Below are 20,678 nucleotides of genomic sequence, written 5' to 3'. Positions count from 1 at the left end.
ATTAAATTTTTTGTGGATATAAAAAAAATTCTATGCACTGTTTAAGAATCACTACAATAAAAGTTATGAAATCTTTCTAAAGTAAACACCTTCATTTTTGTTCTAAACCAGTGAAACTGAAGCCAAAAACCCATTTTAACTAAGTTTTGTTGCGGTTATAAGTAAACTCATCAATTACTTGTTTAGCCACATAAGTCGTATTGTAATACTAATAATTGTAATATATCAGAAGTACATTAAACAGTTTTGGTACACTGTTATAATGTAAAAATGTTTTTTTCTGTAATTATCTATTTTAGTAACTGGTTACTAGTTTTAGTTGTACATTAGAATCATGTCTACTAAAAAATAATAGAGTTTAGAATAACATATTTTACAACTTTAAATTGTAATAATTATCTAGTACAGTTAGATAATTGGTTCTAGAATTTCCGATTAGAAGTATTTAAAAGACTAGCACTAAGGTAGCATGACTGTAATACTTGATAGCTTAAGTTAATTAACTTTAACTAAATGAAAATTTTTTTCGATTGAAAATGTTTATATAATTTTTATTTTGTAATTAATTAGCTTTAGTCTCATTTTTATAAGTCTGACTTAAACTTGTTAAGATTTTTTTTACTTACAATTAATCGTTTAAGTAGATGCTGTGATTTTTCAAACCTAGAAAATATATAATAACAATAAGTGGCTTTTATAACAACAAATATTGATTAGCATTAGGTAATAGAAATAATGTCTTAACTTGTCTTTCTTATAAATAAGTTTAAAAAAAACACAAACTTCGGCACATTTAAATAGAAAAATAACCTTTTCAAGTTTTGCAATTGAAAAACAAACTTCCAACTTTTTTTTTGAAATTTTCAGCCTTAAAGATATGTGTTTTTTTTGTGCTGAAGATTACTGTTTTTCTTTTTTAAAATAGAACCACTAATATTATGCAGACTTTAAAACTAAGGCATTTTCAAACAAACTAATGATAATCCATGTCTATTACTAAACTTTCAATGTACTTATTTTTGTGGTTGTTTTCAGTAAAAATTTACTAAATAAAACAGTAACAAACTTAAAGCTTTGCAAAGTGTTGTTTATTGAACGATAAAAAAAGAGCTTAAAAAGTTTGGTCTAAAGACCTGGTGTACAAAGGAACTTTTCGGTTATCGAGTTGTACACCACATGATTTTACAATCTATTACGATTTAACAAAGATTAGTTTCTATAATCTAAACTTTTAAACCTTAAAAAACAAACCAATCACGAAAATTAAACGAAAATTAATTAAGTAATGCACTTGGAAAGATTTTATTCAAAATGTACTCAAAAATTTTTCTAAGAACATAAAAATACAGTCAAGCCTGAAACTTTGTAAAAAAAATGTAGCAATCCTAGTAACAAACATAAAAATACTTTACAAATGGGTTACAACTTCATCAAAGAGAAAAAAATTAAATGTAGTGAACTACTTTTACGTTAAAATTTATCAGTACTTTATGCTAAAATTTTAGTTATTCATTTTTACTTAACAATGTGATTAAAACAGTTAAAGAAACTTATATATTGATAATAAAATAAAATGTTAATATAACTTTTTATTACTTCTTAAAGAGTCCTTTTAGAATATACAAAAAATGTTTATAAGTACATTGTGTTCATATACAATAGTTTTTTTTTATCTTTTAACCATTTCTACTTTTAGAAAATATTTGTCTCAGTTTGCTAACATAATTGATTTAAAAAATAGCTAAATAGATTGTCATGAAAAATATATAAAACAACTGAGGTTTTTCATTACAACAGCTAGAAAAAAAATGTTAACAATAGAAATCAAAACTTTGGTAGAAGCGTACTAAACAAACTCATTAATACGCAATAATTATTTTATCTCCATTAAGATGAAAACTTGCATAAAACTCGTCTTTTTAATATCTAGAAAATTGCTACTTTTTTATTTTAATCATGGCAAAAAATAAGTTCGACAATTACTAAAATTACAACTAATCAAATAACTAAAAATATGATTTAGTTTGAAATCATTTAATAACAAAGAGCAAAAAGTTTAGAAAAGCAGTCTTTCAACTATTGTGGAGAAACAAACTTTCAATAAAACTACTACAAATATTACTAATATATGAGTAACATACTTAGAATAATAAGATTTATTTCATACCTTAACTTTTAATATTATAACTCTTCTTTTGAACTTTACTAAAGTTAAGATTAACGCCTTAAAATAACCAATGTTATAATTTTATTTTTACTAAATTTATTAGCTCTTATCACCAGAAAAAATGTTGTACATAATTTTTATACTAAAACTTTAAACTGTAAGGGTCATTTCTAATAATAAATCTTAATGTCTTAATTAACTTTTTTTTTTTTTAATTTGATCTTCTTAGCCATGGTAATTTAGAAAACGTCTGAACAAGAGACACAAAAAAATCTGGCTTTATACAAGTTACCATAAACGGATTTAAAATCAGTAAATTATGAAAGTTTTTTAAAATAATGCTTCACATTTTTTTTAGTCTAATTATGTTCTTAAATAAAATAAACAAGTAAAAAGCAAATTGAGCTTATTGGCTTCTCTTAGACAGTAAGCAACTGTTTCTAACCTACAACAAAACATTTAAATTTAAACCAAGACAGCTTTCGCTAAAAATATTCTTAAAGTAAAAACCCAGTAATTGAAAAAAATACAAGCTTAGAATTAAAAGAAAGTTTTATTATTAAACCTGTGTGTTTATAATTTAAATTAAAAATAAATTTACAAATGATAACTTTATTTTCTGTAAATAATTTTTATTTTTATATCTTAGTAACTGTTTATATTGTACATAAAAATCTAAAGAATTTAAACTTTTTCAAAGATTAAATACTTGTTTTATTAGCTTAGTACTTAGTTTACTATTGTGTGAGCTTACTATTTTTTTGGCTGTTTCAAAGAACTTGCTGAATATTTTTTACAGCGTTTAATATTTGTAAATTTTAAGCAACAACTAGTAATTCAATAAACAACGGTAGCAATAAAAATAAAAGAACTTATATGACTATTTTTTTAATTTGATCAACATAAAACAATCACTATTATATATTAAATTCATATATTTGATATTATTCAAAAGATAAATTTAAGCGTTTGTTAACAAAAGATCCTAGCGAAACAAGAAGGTACTACTTCCTTCATTTTTATAGCTCCGTTGAAGTGTGTTGATTCGTTTAACACACAGAAACATATGTCAATGTTATAAAAGAAGGATACTGTATAATTTGTTATTTTTGTTTTTGACATTAGTTAATTAAAAATTAAAAAACTTAATAAGTGACAACATTTAACTACAGCAAACGTACTTTATATTGAAAAAGAAAGTACAATACAAACTAAAATAAAAAATTTTCTATTGTTTCAACTATTCCACCAAACTGATTTAAAAACCCATAATACGAGAAGTATGATCTGTAAGATCAAAAAAATAATGTGTCTCTAACTTTTTTTTACCCTTACTTTAAAATTCAATGCTACGTGTAATTTTTTCTAATAAACTGGAAATTTAGCACAAGTTAATGGAAAATGTTTTTTTTTCTTTAAAATTTAATTTGTTGTAATTGAATCACCTTTATACGATAAGATATTTAAATAAAGATTATTTCAAATGAAAAAAAATACGACTTTCCTTAAATTTGATAATTTTAAAACAGTAAGATTTTGCTTAACTGTTGTAATGATTGAATTTTAGTAAAATAAAAACAATAAAATAAAGTAAAAATAACAACAAATAAAGAGTTCTAAATAAAGAATAACTGATTATAATTTTTAACTTAAAATTTATTGCTCGATTGCCCACTTGCTCATTCAATCCTGGCAACTATGTTTATCAAAGAAGTAAGAAGTTTCTCTATTGACTTTAATATCTATGAAAATTTTGAAGTAATACTCCTAAAGATCATGTAAATAATTTTTTGTTTATCTCACAGTCATTTTTCAAAATAACACTTGGTGAACCGTGTTATTAGTTTGTTGAACGAAAAAAAAAAACAATCAAAATATTTGGTCCTAGGATCTGGTGCACGAAGAACCTTTCGGTTATCGAGTTGCACAACACAGATACCTTTTAACATCTTATCCAGGACGAACATAGACTACCATTACCAACTTTTAAGAGTATTTAAAAATGTATCGTCTAAGTATATAAAATTCATGCTCTTACTTACAGTTTTTGTTAAATATAACTATTTGTTCAATAGTTTTAAAGAATTTTTATAGAAAATATATATATATCTATAAGGATATGTATTTTTTGTAGACATTAATATAAACTCTTTAAATGATAAAGTTAACTCAGTTTTTCAGTTAATAGTGAAAAATTACTTAAATCAAAATAATGGCTTTGGTCTCAGGAATCTTATCAAAGTACTAACTCTAGAAACTAAATAGCATGGAATGTAGATTGATTGATCATTTTTATTAGTATTACGAAGTTTAGTGAGCTGTTTAAGTTTTTTCTCTGAAAGAAATTCAAACCTAATACTTCCGCATAAAAAAAAACTTTAAAAATGATTAAATTTAACTCTTTTCACGAGTTAAAAGGAGTTTAGTGAGCTAGAAAGCTTTTGTAAAAGCATTTAAATTTTTTAGTGACTAAAATATTTTAACAAAGTCGAACTAAGTATTCTGAGTATTTTGATAGAAGTAGAACTCTTATTATCAAAACTAAGATAGACTTTGCTTTAGGTATATATTTTAAAAGTTATAAAAGTTTAATGAAGGCAAGTTTTTGCTACTTTTGTGTTCAAAAATTTATCGATATACTCTACAACAGTGCTTCTGAAATGGGGTTCCCGGAACCCTAGGGTTCCGCGACGTTTCTCAGGGGTTCCGTGAAGCCTTTCGAAGTTTAAAAAAGAAATTTGAAAGAAAAAAAAAACATTAATCATAAAATTTCAAAAAATATGGAACACATAAAATGGAAAACATATATAATTATAGCATTCATTGATCTGCTTAGTGTATATCTAGCGGTAGCACTTTTAATGGGTATTTATTATTTTTAGGTGTCCTGGTTGCGCAAATTTTAGCAATTTTTTTGAATTTATATTTATAGTGAAGTAATGAAAATACTGGTATTATCACTAAAGCAAACAATGTAGGAGCAATCAAAACAAATTCTAAATGTTTACACAATATAACTAAATAAAAATCCTTTATCAGAAACTTATTTCTGGTATATTATATTGTTTCAAATACTGTAAAAATGTTTAAAAAGATGTCTATTAGCTTGATTTAAAATTTAATATGTATAAATGCTTATTTTTTACTTAAAAAATGCTACTATAATTTTAAAAGAAATCTGGCCAGGCCTACAAAAATTTAACATAAATTGAATTTTAAAAAGTTTTTTTAGACTTACATGAGAAAAAATCTTACTCTAATTTTTAAAAGTCGTGGCCAGGTCTTTAAAATTTTAACAGAAATTGAGTTTGAAATAATTTTTTAAATTTACATGATAAAAATGTTTAAATGTCTATGTGTTAGCCAAGTTTTAATGTTTGTTATTTAAGTATTAAATGCTTTTTCTGTTTAATTATTATAACTCAATGATTTTTTTTTAATATTCATTTATAAAAAAACACCTAAAGAAAATGACAAAAAGATTTTTAATATTCAAAAAATGATTTTATTTTTAAATTGATGATTTAAATAAAAAATATAAAATAATGATTTGCTTAATTAAGGTTGTTTTTTTATGTAATTTTAGTTGCAACATTTTTGTTTGTTGAAACATTACTGTTTGTTTAAATTAATGCAAAAAAACACATCTTAAGAAAAGCACATAATTTTTACTATTATTATTAAAAGCTGTTATCTTTTTTAAAATTCAAGCTTCTGATATAAATTTAGGCCATAGGGGGGTCCATGATTATTTTTTACAAAAAATAACATTGATTCTTATATGAAAGCTTTAAGTATAAACTACAGGCCAGTTTTTATAGAATTAAAAAATTTCATTTAAGTTTTGAGATATTGTAATTTTTGTAAAAAGTTTCCAATACAAACGTATGGACAGTACATTTTTCAAAGTCAATTCAATTAGGGGTTCCGCGAAAAAGTTGAACTTTGGAAAAGGGTTCCGCCACTAGAAAAAGGTTCAGAAGCACTGCTCTACAATATTGTATGTAAGTTGCATATAAATACATAATATGTATACAACTAGTAATTTTTTATAGTAAACATTAAATTTACTAAAAAAGGTTTACTGGATACTATAGTTTATTGAACGATAAAAAAACGCTCAAAATATTTAGTGCTAGGACCTGGTGCACGAAGAACCTTTTTGGTTATCGAGTCGCACACCACGGATACCTTTTTATGTCTTGTCCACGATGACCACTAACTTTTTTAAGTGTTTTTATAGGGTGATTAAAAAAAAACAATTAAAGCTAAATATTTGTTTAAATTAGAAAAAAAAAAATTATTTATCGATTTTTAATAGTTATCACTAATAAAGAAGCTGTTATAACTAAACATGTTTGAAAGTATTACAGTAGCTAAAAGTTAATAAAGCCATTTATATATGGTAAGCTAATTAAAACTGAAAAATAAATTAATAATTCTATTTATTATATTTATTTACAAAATTTATGCTTTAAATTTATAAACTTCTAAATTGAAAATAAAACTGTTTAAAAAAGTGTTGATTAGCTTTTTGTTTCTTGACTAAAATTAGAAAAAAAATGGTTACTGTATGATTATTACTTAATTTTTTACGTGATTTATAGCAATTTTATAATTTAATAGGCACGTAGCTTGGTACGTTTCTGTAAATCTTCAAAAACGTATACAATTTTTAAAAAAAAAAGCGCTTTTGTTTCAATTCTTTAGATTAAAAATACCCTGCTTTCTTAGCTTTTAGTATTTTAAAACTTATTTTTGCCCTCCTGTCGGATAATTAAGAAATATAAACACTCTTTAGCATTTTTAGCGTCTAAAAAATTGAACAAATTAAATACATTAATCTAGCTTCGATTCTCTTTATCAAAAAGTAATGCATTGTAAAAAATATCTTTAAAAGATACAGATTTTTTAAATGTAAAAGAATGTGTTTTAAAAATTCACTACAACGTAAGAACAATAAGACAGGTATTGACAAGGTGAACTCGAGCAGGGACAAATCGAGCACGAAAAACGGTATTTTTTGTATTAGTTTTTTTTGATAGTTACTTTATTTTTTTCAGAAAACAGATGTTTTCTTACATTGAAAAATTGTTGCAGTTGTAATGTAAAAGTGTCTTAAATTAATTCAAAATAAAAGTTTCTTTCATTCTCACAAACATACCATGTAATGCCACTAGTGTGTAGCAAGATAAACTGTTTTGTATACAATTATTTCTCATATATAAAAAATTAATTTATTTTTGAAGTTTAAAACAACTGCATACTTTAATTTAAAACACAATAACACTAGATATAGTATAAATTGTCCAGTACCCCATATTACGTCATCATGCGTCGTCCTTGTTGTTTTTTTTTTTCTAGATTTTCCAGACTCGTAACTTTTTTAAGCTAGCTACGTCCCTGTAACTTAGTAAGATATTATGCCGCATTTATATTACATAATAATTTTATAAACTATAGTTTAAATAAGTATTAATAATAGAAAAATTGGAAAAGTTTAGTCTACGGTTCAAATTAAAATAAAATATAACACTATTAAACACCATTTAGAAGTTGTAGTTTTGTATGGCGAAAGCAGCTAAGTAAACCTACCTAATTATAAACTAATTTTATGATACAAAACAAATTATACGACATTTTTTTATTTTCTACTACACTAGAATAGTTTCAGCATTTTACATAATACCTACAGTATGCAATAAATACACTGTAAAACTGCAAAACAAAACAGTTGCAACGTTATAAGCAATACATAATTTGGGAATAATCATCAACAGTCGATTAAAATTCAATTAAAGGTTACGATTTTTTCAAAGATTGTGAGATTAAATCAAGATATAAAATTAATGAAAATCGGACAAGACGATGATTTTGTTTAATATCTTAAAAGAAGGTAAATATACTACAACGAGACATTATAAGGAATTATATGCGAGTATACGAAAAATAAAATTTATGTCAGCGATGTAACACTTTTTTATACTCTGTCTACTATATTTAGCTTGTCCAAACATAATGCCTTAAACATGCTTTGCATAGAACGATGTTTTGCAATGGTAGCTAAAATTTACAACTTCATAGACTTGGAATTTGACCTACCTTGTTAGAAAAATATTTAGTTCTTCTAAATTGCATATTACTTCGGAACTCGAAGTGTTCGATGCAGCGGATAAACTGGTGTACCGCAACTTTAAAGAAAGAAGAAAAATTTCAAGAGATCTCTTATTGACAGTTCGTCTTTCATGTCGAAATCTGCTTTGAAGTGTCTTTCGTGTAACTGCAATTCCATTTGTCGAACTAACGATTGTAAAGTCATTATTAAAACCTTTTTGTGAGACAAAGAAAGTACTTGCTGTAAAAACATTATTAGTAAAAGAAGTCACTGTAATGAAAGTTTTTTCGACATATTACTTTGTACTTTTGGTTTCAAGATCAATAATGTAAAATTGTGTAAACTTTTAAAAATTCAAAAACGACTTGAAAACTGAACATTTTAGTAGACTTTATAACGCAGTTTACTTAAAAGAATAATTTTATATAATAACCGACAGTACAGGTCAATTTACCATGAAAAAACACATAAAAGGACGCAATGTTTGGAAAAATGTCATTGACTCGGATTATCACAAACTATTTTGTGTTTGCACCTTAATCGACAGCATATATATTTTTGGAGGATTTGGGGACGAAAAGGTTGATTTTGACTTCTTTGAAACTGATGTGCAGCATAATACAAAACGCAAGGTGACCAAGAAAGTTGCGAAAATGAACGCTACGGAAATGAAGCAGCTTGTGCAGTTTTTGAAGGACTAATAGTGATTTCAGGTGGTGTGGTTCAACATGAAAATTTTAGTTTTTAAACAATAAAATTTTGAAGTTTATAACGACATAGATTGCATGTGGTCAAGCATGCTAAACATGGTCAATGCAAATTCGGCAAACAGTTTGGTTTCTGTCAGGAGAAAAATATATGTGGTCGGAAATTTTTCAGTTTGTGTGAGGTTTACGGCAAGTTACAAACAAATTCACTATTTCAAAATCGTTAGGCGAATTTTCACACGATTTAGCTATTTGTGTAGATAATAAGAGTTGTCATCGGAAAAGGGTTTCAATTTTTTTTTTCTTTACGATATTGACAGGGATGGATGGTATCAACAACTGTGTGATAGTTTGATAGATTTAAATTCCTCTTTTATACTTATAATTCAAACAACATTACTAAGAAAACAAGCTGCTTTCGTTATTTCCCTATAAAGTTTATATCATGATAAAGTTTTATTTAAGTATTAGTCTGTAAAATTAATATCACAAATAAAAGTTTTTTGATAAGTTTCTTCCATTAAAATTAAAGATAAACAAAAACAAAACTAAAATGAAATCAGCTTTCTTTATCATTTTTTTAAAAGTCTTTCATTTTAAATTAGCTTTACATTTTTAATTCTCTTTCTTTAAGTGTATGTGTAAGTCATTTTTGTCGTACACTTTTTATTTAAGATTTATAACATTAAACTAAATAAAACTTTTTTTTCATATTGTCATATCATTTGTTAGTAGTTAGTTTTAGTAAACATTTATCTTTATCTTTAATAAAAGTTGGTATTGTATTTTAATTTAGTAATAAGCTTTATACCATTAAGCTTATTGTAATTTGATATAATACAAAGCTAATCAATAGTTTATAATAACTAAAACATTTAGATATTTTGCTATTTTTCATGTTTCATATTCCTGTATAGTTTAATCACTAATGTTTTGAAAGTTTTAAGAAGTAAATTGGGCATAAAAAAAGTTGTTTAAAACATCTATTATGTATTATTAGGATAATTGAGCAAGTGTTTTTAAGGGTTTTATTGTTGATTACATTAAAGCAAAATCTCACATAACTTTTGTGTTATGCATAATTGTTTTCGTAAAAAGCTAACTCTTATGAATTTTTTTAACAAAACTTAAAATGATATTTTAATTATAGTTAAATTCTATGTATATGAGTTGTAATATTTAATTTTCTTGTTCAATTATCATACATACTAGCTCATATGTACTAGCTCTAGTGAAAATCAGTTCAATTCTTTGTGAATATATTGTTGAATTTTAACATATAGTCTAACTCCTGCTTTTGATATATGTTCATATATTTAAGACAGCTAAAGATTCTTAATAATATTCTTAATAAAAACATCCTAATTTTTTTTATACAATATAACTTAATAAGCTATTTCGGAGTCTTTCAAGCAAATATAAGTAGCTATTTTTTACAAAATTTCTATACTATTTTGGACAATTATTAAATTTTCACTCAAAATTTAATTTACTTCAAAAAACATGTATATTAATTATATACATACATATGTATATATAGAAATTGCATTTATTACAATCCCCCCTTTTGTAAATCTGTACAGACTAAAATTGGCAAACTTTTCCTGGATTTAGTAGATAAACATTTTAAGAAAGACAGCATCTATCACAAAATAATCAACAGAAATTCTATAAAAATATCATACTGTTGCACACCAAATATTATGGCCCTTATAAACTCACACAACAAAAAACTCACGAAAAAATCAGATAAAAACGAAAAACTTTGTAACTGTGGAACAAAAACAAACTGCCCCGTGGATAACAAGTGTTGCCTAAGTAATGTCATATACCAAGCTAAAGTTTCCACATCCGTAAATGACCACAAAATTTATATTGGTTCAACCGAAAGAACATTCAAGTCTAGATATAAGGAACACAAAACCTCTTTCCCAAAACCTTTTAAAAGCAAACCCAAAAATTGTACCCAACTTGCAAATCACCTATGGGATCTATACAGTAACCATATAAAATACTCAATTGAATGGAAAATAGTAGAGTCAGTAAAATCTAACACAAACCATACTAACATGTGCACTTTATGTAACCTAGAAAGACTCCATATAGCCCTAGCAGACAAAAGAAAAACCTTAAACAAGAGAAACGAACTGATAACCCAATGCCCACATTACTTAAATGAATACTTATAATTTATATCTCACATAGGTATCAATTTTATTAAGATATTCTATTATTTGTGTATGTATTATAATACTATTCCCATTCTCAGTCTTTAACTGTTAAAACTATTTTATTTTTTCTCTTTTTCAAGTCTGTTTATTAGTTAAAAATATTTCATTAAGATATAAGATAAATTGTGCATGCCTTATAATATACCCATTTCCAGTTGTAAATCATAATTATTGGAGAATTATTATATTTTTTTTTTATTGGTTATTAGTAGTTTATACTCTCTTTGATTATCTCTCAACTAAATTTATTTAATTTTTTATCTTATTTTTTAGATTTTACGTCTGAAATCTAACCCTCATTCTATTTTTCGCTTATCTAATATTTTTCACAAAAAGCCATTTTATTCTTTGTCATCATAATACAACTGTGTTAACAACAACAACAATGCTTTCATAAAATTTTTAATGTTTACTCCCTGGTTTTATTTTGAACATTATTACATTATTAATTTATTATTAGAACTGTGTGCTTAATAATATGTATCTACTACTCCATAACTTCTAACTCTGTAAAAGTTTTACCTTTTTAAATCCATTAGATATCAATACCCCACTGTATACTATGGTTTAATTGTATTGTTTGTAGACTATAATTTGATAGCTTTTAAATTAAAGGTTGTTTTGCATCAATATAATTTTTAACTTATTTATTAATTTTTTTTTGTTAGAAACTTAACTCAAACCAATTTTTAATTATTTGTCATTTTTAACATCATTATTTTACTACAGATTTACAATTTGAAAATCCGCTCTGCGGTCAAACTGAGCAATTGTTTATTCTCAAAAATAATAAATTATTAATTATCAATCTCCTATTAGTGGATAGATTACTGTGTCTTATTTATTTGTTCTAAACTCCATAGTTAAATATACATACATATGTACATATAAATATAGGTAATATTTCACTATACTATTTGAACAATTTTTTTAATAAAAAAGGATTTAACAAGAACGTTTTATTATAACCATAAAAACCCCAATAGAACAACTGGTAGAAAGAAAAATATTCTAACAAATAAAATGTAACTACAATAAATAAAAAAGCTGCAGAAAATTTCAGAAAGGTCATAAATAAAATCTCCACCGCAAAGTTTAGGGCCCCATAAAATCAAACAATTAACTCCATATAATTTATAACTTAACATTTAATGGCGTGCAAATATTAACTAAGCTGTGTTGAAAGATTTTTTGTAAGTATGAATTCATAAAAATGCTTTCAACTTTTTGAAAAATTCAATACATAAGAAAATAAATTATTCCTATTCAACAAAGCTATGGCCTTCAATAAAAACAAAGTTTTTATTTTTCGAAAATGAAATTAGAAGTTATTACTCAGAACTTGAGCAAATATAATTTCTATTTAGACTTCAAGGACATTTTAGCTTTTTTGAAATAAAATAATTTATGTTCCTATCAAATTGAAACTCCGTAGAAATGTAATTAATAACAATGCTTTCGAAATTTTACAAAAAAATCTTAATAGAGTTTTAACATGAAAACCATAAACTTATTTTTTTGCTATATTTGTAAAGATTGCAGCAAAAATGGCCTATAAAATTGACAAAAAAATTTCACCGCCGCCACTGTGGTGAATGTTAGGATGCTTTAGGGGATTCCCAAAATTATAAAGTCATCCTGGATCTTTGAACGCTTCCGGATTTGCTCATCGTGTCCAAATGAGTCTAAAATTGTTACATAATAAATTGCATGTAAGAAACAAAAACTACTTGACCACAGAACAATTTTAAATAATCAAAACAAATAGTTTTTCAAAAAAACATACCCATGATGTATACTTACAATTTAGTCTACGTGCTACAATGTAAATTAAAAGATAGTACTTTAAATAGCATGCTTACTTTGTATAATGAAAGTAAAACAATACATTTTAAATTACTTTTTACTGCATCATACACATTTTTAACATCAGCTTTTAAAATTATAACCGTAATTACAACTATGATATTCTATTTTAAACTAATGCAATATAAAATAAAACACATTTTTTGTATTACGTACACCGGTTACATGACAATTCAAATTCGGACTATTCAAATTCCGACAATTCAAATTCTTAAAAAAAAATTGAAAACTATTTCTCAAAAAGGAATAAATATTTGGAAAAAAATTTAAAATATACATGTTGATCTTATTGAAACTTACAAGCCTCTTTCTTTTTTGCAAAGTCTTAAATATGTTTAAGTTTTTTTTTAATACTAAATATAACTGTTTTTTATTTAAGTTAAGCCATATCTTTAAAAATACTTAAATTTTTATTATTATTTATTTATTTTATTATTATTTATTTTGCATAAAGAAAAATATTGCTAGTAGATATTAATAGGACTTACATATATACTTTTATTTTTGAAAAATATTCATTACTTTTATAGTTGTGGCCCTTTCAACATTTTTTTAAGAATTTGAATTGTCGGAATTTTAATTGTCCGAATTTGAATAGTCGTGCACCCACTTACACCAATCATTTATACCAAGAAATTTTGTAAACATATATTTCTCGACCGATCTAAAAGCCATCATAGAATTTCTTTATCAAAAAATTCAGATCGAACTGTCCGGGAATTTATTAAGCTTCTTCATTTATAATATCAATTAATACAGCAGTTTGTTCAACTGTATAAAACTAAGCATATTAACAACCCTAGAACTTCATTTTAACTTTCTACATATATTAACAATAACTACGAAAAATGTAAAACAAGATATTATTATAAATAAAATTATTTAAACTGAAAAAACATATATTTATTTTTTAAATTACATCTTAATGTAGAACTACCATGTCTACATGATTAACAATAAGTTTCGTGTAAAAAGTATAATAGTTATGTTATACTTTTTTAAAAATCTATTTTATTGAATACTAAAAAAACTTTCTTCAATATCGTAGCTTAAAAATAAATTAAGCTTAGCATTAATCAATATTTTGGAACACATAATTGTTTTCTAATTTATCATCACAAAGTATAAACATATAAAAGTTTTGTTTCCTTCTCAATTTTAATTTTTTTTTTCTATAAATAACTGGTGTTTTAAAGGCAATACTAATGTTATCTATCGTATAGATACTTACTGTGTGTGAATACTTTATTCAAAATTATTAAAGTAGTAATCTACGTTTAAAAATATCAATGACACAAAACTCAACTTTATTTGTGTACTATTTTTAGTATAAACTTCAACTTATCTTGAAAACTATGTGAAATTAGTTTAATATTAAACTAAGAATTAGTTTTAATTTATTCTATCATCTATAATTTTTGTAAAAGTTGGGTAGAACTTAGTTTGAAATGCATTATTTAATCATTAAATAAACTTAAAAATATTCTCAATAAAATTAACTATTTTTAACTCTAAATTAATTTTTAAATTAGATTTATGTTTTGTATATTAACAGTTTTAATTAATTTGAGAAATCATTTTAAATTAATAGAAAATTTATTTATATAATAAAAATGATACTATTTTATGTTAAATACGTGCCTTTTTCTACTAAGGTTAACAACTTACGACAGTACTTTATAGTTATATGCCTGTTAAACTAAAACAAATAAAGGTTAACCTACTTATGTACCGAATGTAAGTCTTTTTTTATTCAATTATTAATATAAAATTTATAAGAAAAGTATATAAAACTAATGTTAGGACAAGCAAGTCAATCACTTTAAAACTATCAAAGACGATAAAACTTAACTTACCTGTTTTTACAAGAATTGATCAAAACTTTAAATACGAGCTTAAATATGAAATTTGAACAAAAAATACATATGTGACATTTAAGGACAAAACTTTACTTAGTTTATTAATTAAGAAAATTATTTCTAAGTTTACTTTACTTTTATTTATGCAACATTAAGTTTCAAAATATATTTTTAAACTAGCTGATATAAATTCTGTGAAGAATAATTTAAAGTGATAATTAATAAAAGTTTTTTAAAAAATTTTAAATAAACTAACGAAGAATTGCAGTGAAATTTTCTTTGGAAGTTCCAACCTAGCCTTGAAAGTTTTCCTGAAAAATTTCAAACTATTTATTATTTTTTTAATGATTTAAAACTTTAAACTTTTATTTCAAAACTGTCTTTAATTTTTTTAATTAGGAATACACTAATATAATAAATCTGTTATAAAAATCACTTACAGAAATAAATTTTCTTAAAAACTTATTAAAATATTGCTTTGAAACTAAGAATGTAAATTAATTTATCTTAACTTTTAAAAAGGAATAGCTTTCCCTCTTAAATAAACTAATCTCAACTTCATAATCGGAGTTTAAGGCGATATTTTATATTTCATGAAAAAATAATTATTATTTATAATCAACATTTGGGTTTCATTTATTTCGTTAAAAAAATTTCTCTAGCTCAAGTTACATTCTTTAAAGTGATCTATACGGTTTAATATTTGTGTTGCTGACTAATTTCTTTTTAGCTTCTAAAATGCGTACAAATTAAATAGCTCAAAAAGTAATTAAGCTCTAAAATTAATTTAACAGGCAAACTATGAAATTTAAAAAAAAAATTAATTAAAATTTTTTTTTTTTAAATATTAAAACTTTATTCTTGTAAATAATAATTTTTCTTTTTATTAACATTAAGTACAAATATTTTAAATTTATACAATTCATTTTACTTAATCTAACTGAAATAAAAATAAATATTTGCCTTACACTAATCCGTTTCTCAGAAACAATTTCTTAAACACATTTTAAAATTTATAATACTTTTAGAAACACTTGATGATCTTTGAAATGCTGCTAAACAACCGTTTAACCAATAAATTAGTTTGATTTATTGATTAAGTAAATTTATACACTTGCTTACTATATCACTATATAATTAGACTCGTCATAATTACATTATACTCTATTAAAAGTTTATACGAACCCTACACGTTGTACAGCTTCAGTATCGTTGGATTCTGAGAGCCAAATTGCAGATTTGTCTTGCTTACCTCTCACTTGCACAACTGCACCATTAACTATTTCACTGTCATCTCCAAACCCTTCCCCAATCATTAGCATCAGCTGTTAATGAAAGTAAAAATTTGTATCAATTTGTTTAAACTTAAAGCTATTTTTAATATGTGAACGTTTTAAAACCAATTTAAAAGATACTTTCTAAAACTTTGAAGTTTAAAACTTAAAAATTAGATGTTGTTTTAGTGATTTTTTTTAATTAAGAAAAAAAATTCAAAAACTATTATTATATCTAAAACTTTATTTTTTTAAATCTATAAAAATAACTATAGCTGGTAAACTTTTACATAAGGGCCATTGATGTTTTAAAAGTTAAACTTAAAAACTGAAAATTTATGACTATTTTATTTAAAATTTATATTCTCTGGCATATCATATATTCAAAATATATACACTAATTTTAATACTAATTATTCTGTTAATTATGTGAAGGAATTTCTGTTATTTAGAAAGAAGTCACCTTTTTTTTATATAAGAAATTTATTGTTAGAATTGTGTTTTACTTATACAAGATATATAGTTTGTACTACTGAGGAGATATTTCCTGAAAATTATAAGTCTCTGATTCAAACTTACTTACTTTAAAAATTTTACCAGAAAATTTTAACATATGTTATGTTTAATCCAACATATTTTATTTTGGTTTCATATTTATTTAAACTAATTTAAACAAACATTTACTTTTATGCATTATAACTTGTTATTGGAAACATAAGTGGTACGATCTTTTTTATCTGAGAACAATTTAAATAAAGATCAGTTGAAATTACTTACGGTTTCGAGCCAGAGCCTGTCTAGATCTGTTTGTCTCATTGTTTTTTGTAGTTGGTATTGCCACTTTCCACCTTGCTTATTTTGTGGATCTTCCCACTTTGGATCGATTCCGTCCTAAAGTAAAAATATCTGCTATATTAAGCTGACATGCCCAAATTATAAGTAAGATATTTCGTGTTTTAAATGTTTCTTATATCTAACACTCTGTAAAAATGATAGCAGCTATTTTTGGAATACATTAACAATATTAGAATTATTAACTTAGAGTTTTTCAAAAGAAGTTTTATTAAAATAAGTTAATAATCTAAACAAGCGGTCTTCAAAGCCTGCACTACTGCAGAGGTTCACACTTTTGTAAACACTGATCTACATAATTTTGATTTAATTATGATTTAATAATTTGAATTAAATTTATCAAGTTAAAAATCAACTTTATCTTTAATAAAGCATATATAGAATTACAACTTCAGCTTTTTATTTTATGCTTATTAATGTTAAGGGCATAGAGGGCTGAAGCATATTTTTTAACTTTGTTTTTTACATAACTAATAAAAAGCTACCAGTTCTTTTTACTACTTATTCAAATTAAAATTAACTTTTAAGATATAAGCTGTCAAAATTAGACGATTAAATAAGTTTTTTATTGGAGGCGTAAACTAAAAAGGCAAAAAAAATACTATTCCACTGAAAATCAATAACAAAATGATAATAATAAAAATAATCATTAGCCATTGTTTTAAAACTTTCTCAGAGTAATGTTAAATAAATTTTGAAAAACTTTTAGGAAACAGATTTTTTTTGTATTTTTTTTTTTAAATAGCTATACTTTTTTTGTAATCATCTTTTAATGTATCTTTTTTAATTAATCTGGTTCTTACAAGTGGTTTGTAACATCAAAAAGAACACTTCCTGAAACTTTGAAGTAAATTGCTTTAAAAGTGAAGGAGAAGATTTATTTTTCAAAATTCAGAGAAAATTGACCATGAAAATTTTTGTTTTCTTATGGTTGTATTGGATTTTTTTACAAATCTGGTTATATCTCAAAAGATAATTTAAGTTTTATTTCTTATCATTTAGGGGGAAAAAGTATAATAATAACAATTAAATAAGAATGGGGGCTTTTTTGTTTAAACTTCTACCATGTTGGCATCAAATCTAAATGTTGGCATCAATTTCGGTAAACCCTCATATAGAATGACTAAACATCAAGTGAATTGAAAATAAAACAGATATATTATATCACAAACATTTTTTTTTTTCACAAAAATTTATTTTTTAAAAATTGATCTGTAAAGAATTAAGCTATCATAGTCATATAACTTTTAAAAGTTAAATATGTTAGTTATTTATCTCTTAAGATTTATAAGCAAAAACAAGTTTTTAATGAAAACTTGATTAACAACTATATGAGATTAAAAATTTTATACTTATCAAACACCAAACAACTCATTTGTATGGCTAATTATAAGTTTAAATTATTTTATTATATAATACAAAATTAAAATAATGATACCTTTATAAAGTTTCAATACTAACCAGTGGTAAATAAGGTATAGTATAGAAAAAAAATTACAAGTGTTTAATATTGACCTTACCAATTTAAGTTCTATACTACAACACTTATTGTGCTGTTTACTAAACAAAATAACTGCCAGCTAATTAAATGTGTACATAGAATTGCTTAATTAAAACTAAAAAATTTAATTTTTAATAATAACCGTAAACTTGAGCAAATAACTATAGTATAACAGGGTTGACACTCTTTGAGGCAAAAAACTATGCTGAGTTACATCAAGCTATCCTGAGGCAGCTTAATTAGTTTTAATTTTTTAGATTAATTAATCTAATTTAAACAACCTTGAATAAGTTGTAATCACAGCCAACATGAAGCTTGCTAGATGTTTGAATGTGGTTGTAAATTGACCAGAAGTCTTCAACAGTGCTAAAAGTAGTTACTGGCCTCAAGTTGTCATTCCAACTTTTTGTACGATCGTTCTTATAATACCACAATTTCCATCTGTCCATAAATTAAGGTACATTTTAAAAAAATGTTAATTTTTATATCAAAATACTAGATTAGTTTTATTTTATTATATTATATTATATTTTTACTTTTAGTCTTTTGAATTACAAAAAAAAAATTAACTAATTCTAAGAAACTAACTTGATTTTAAGTGAAAAAAATACTATGTAAAATTATAAGTATATCAAATAATTAAACACAATCAAATATACAATGATTACATTTTAAAAACATATATACTTTACTTCAAGAATAATAATCAAGTTGCATACAAGGAGAAAATATTCAATTATCTATAATTAATTTTTTTAAAGGCATGTGGGGTCTAACATTTCTTAAGTTTGCTTTTATTTGAAAGCTTTAAGTAAATACTGTAAAATACTTTATATAGGACAAAAAAATTAATAATTTTTGAGATAAATAACCAGTTTTGTAAAAATTCCAACTTTATGGAATCAAGGCTGATTTTATCGGGTGCACAACTATTTAAAATTAGACAATTCAAGTTCTTTAAAAAATTTTAAGGGCTACAACTTTAAATGTAATATATATATATATTAAGAAATTAATAAAAAACTTATGTAGGTCTTTTTAATAAATACAAGCCGTTTTTTTATTTATTACAATTTTTTTTTACAAGTATGACAGAAAATAAATATTCAAATTAATTTAATCTTTTAGATTAATATATATGCTTTAATAATTTTTGAATATCTTGAAAAATATTTATAACTTTGCAAAAAAGAAAAAATGACTTGTAGATAATTACAAGACCTATATACTGTTTTTTTTTTTCAAATATATATTTATTTTTGAGATATGGTTACTTAAACATTTTTAAAAAAATTTGAATTACCAAGTAACAATATATTATGGAACTTAAAGATATGGACATGGTAATTTTGATTAACAACAACAGCTTTAAACTTTTGAAAAAGACTAGAATTTATGCTGTAAAAATTTGAACACTCTAGCAAACCAACGTGTTTTGCAATGGATGCTTAGCTTCAATTTGAGGTGGTACAGCAACAATATTTGTGTCATCTTCAGCAACATTGTTGTCTTTGGCATTAGTTTCTTCAATTTTTTCTTCTACAACTTTATTAGTTGGTGTCTCAACAATAGGAGTGACAGTAGCTACTTCAGCCATTGTAATATGTTTATGTAAATCAAATAATTAACCTAAATTATAACTTTTATAGTATTTTGTTACAAATAAAAAGATACTTATAATTTGAATTCTTTTAAAATATTTAAATTTTCATAAAGTTTTATTTGGAACTATTTCTTGCAATATTTAGAAAATCCGTAGTAAGAATTGTAAAAAAATTACATATATTTTTTAAACAGCTTTTTTCCGGTGCATAACTTATTTAAAAAACATAACAGAATACATTTCATTATTTTAAATTTATTTTAGTACTTTTGTAGTAAGGCTCATCAGAAGCCTTATGTATTCAATCTTTAAGGCCCAGTTTATGTAAGCAGAAAAAGTTCGTATACCAAACTAGACTTTTTAAATCTTCATATTAGTAATTTTAAAGTAATTAGTTTCTTGTTAAATTTTATTTTAAAGTATAGTTTTAATTTTTATTGCTTGTTTATTTAGATTGATTTAATTTTAACAAGTTTTATTAGTATACCAAATGTATTTAGCAT

The 20,678-nt window shown here is 24.1% G+C and overlaps 1 protein-coding gene across 1 annotated transcript; it reads right to left on the bottom strand.

Annotated features, from left to right (window-relative positions):
* Positions 1 to 12,136: 12,136 nt before the first annotated feature.
* LOC145849590 (eukaryotic translation initiation factor 4E-like) lies at positions 12,137 to 20,197 on the bottom strand. Its single transcript, XM_082954556.1, has 6 exons — positions 20,003 to 20,197; positions 18,854 to 19,013; positions 16,997 to 17,110; positions 16,131 to 16,270; positions 15,202 to 15,256; positions 12,137 to 12,905 (listed from the first exon to the last, which is right to left on the bottom strand). Exons 1-6 carry the CDS (start codon positions 20,167 to 20,169, stop codon positions 12,846 to 12,848), a joined length of 696 nt encoding a protein of 231 aa, XP_082810682.1. The 5' UTR covers positions 20,170 to 20,197; the 3' UTR covers positions 12,137 to 12,845.
* Positions 20,198 to 20,678: the final 481 nt, after the last annotated feature.

This window comes from Thalia democratica, chromosome 2 (genome assembly GCF_965202585.1).
Source record: "Thalia democratica chromosome 2, ktThaDemo2.hap1.1, whole genome shotgun sequence".
In the NCBI taxonomy this organism is placed as follows: Eukaryota; Metazoa; Chordata; class Thaliacea; order Salpida; family Salpidae; genus Thalia; species Thalia democratica.
The sequence above is the reverse complement of the archived record's forward strand: the minus strand, read 5'-3'. Positions and strand labels throughout refer to the sequence as shown.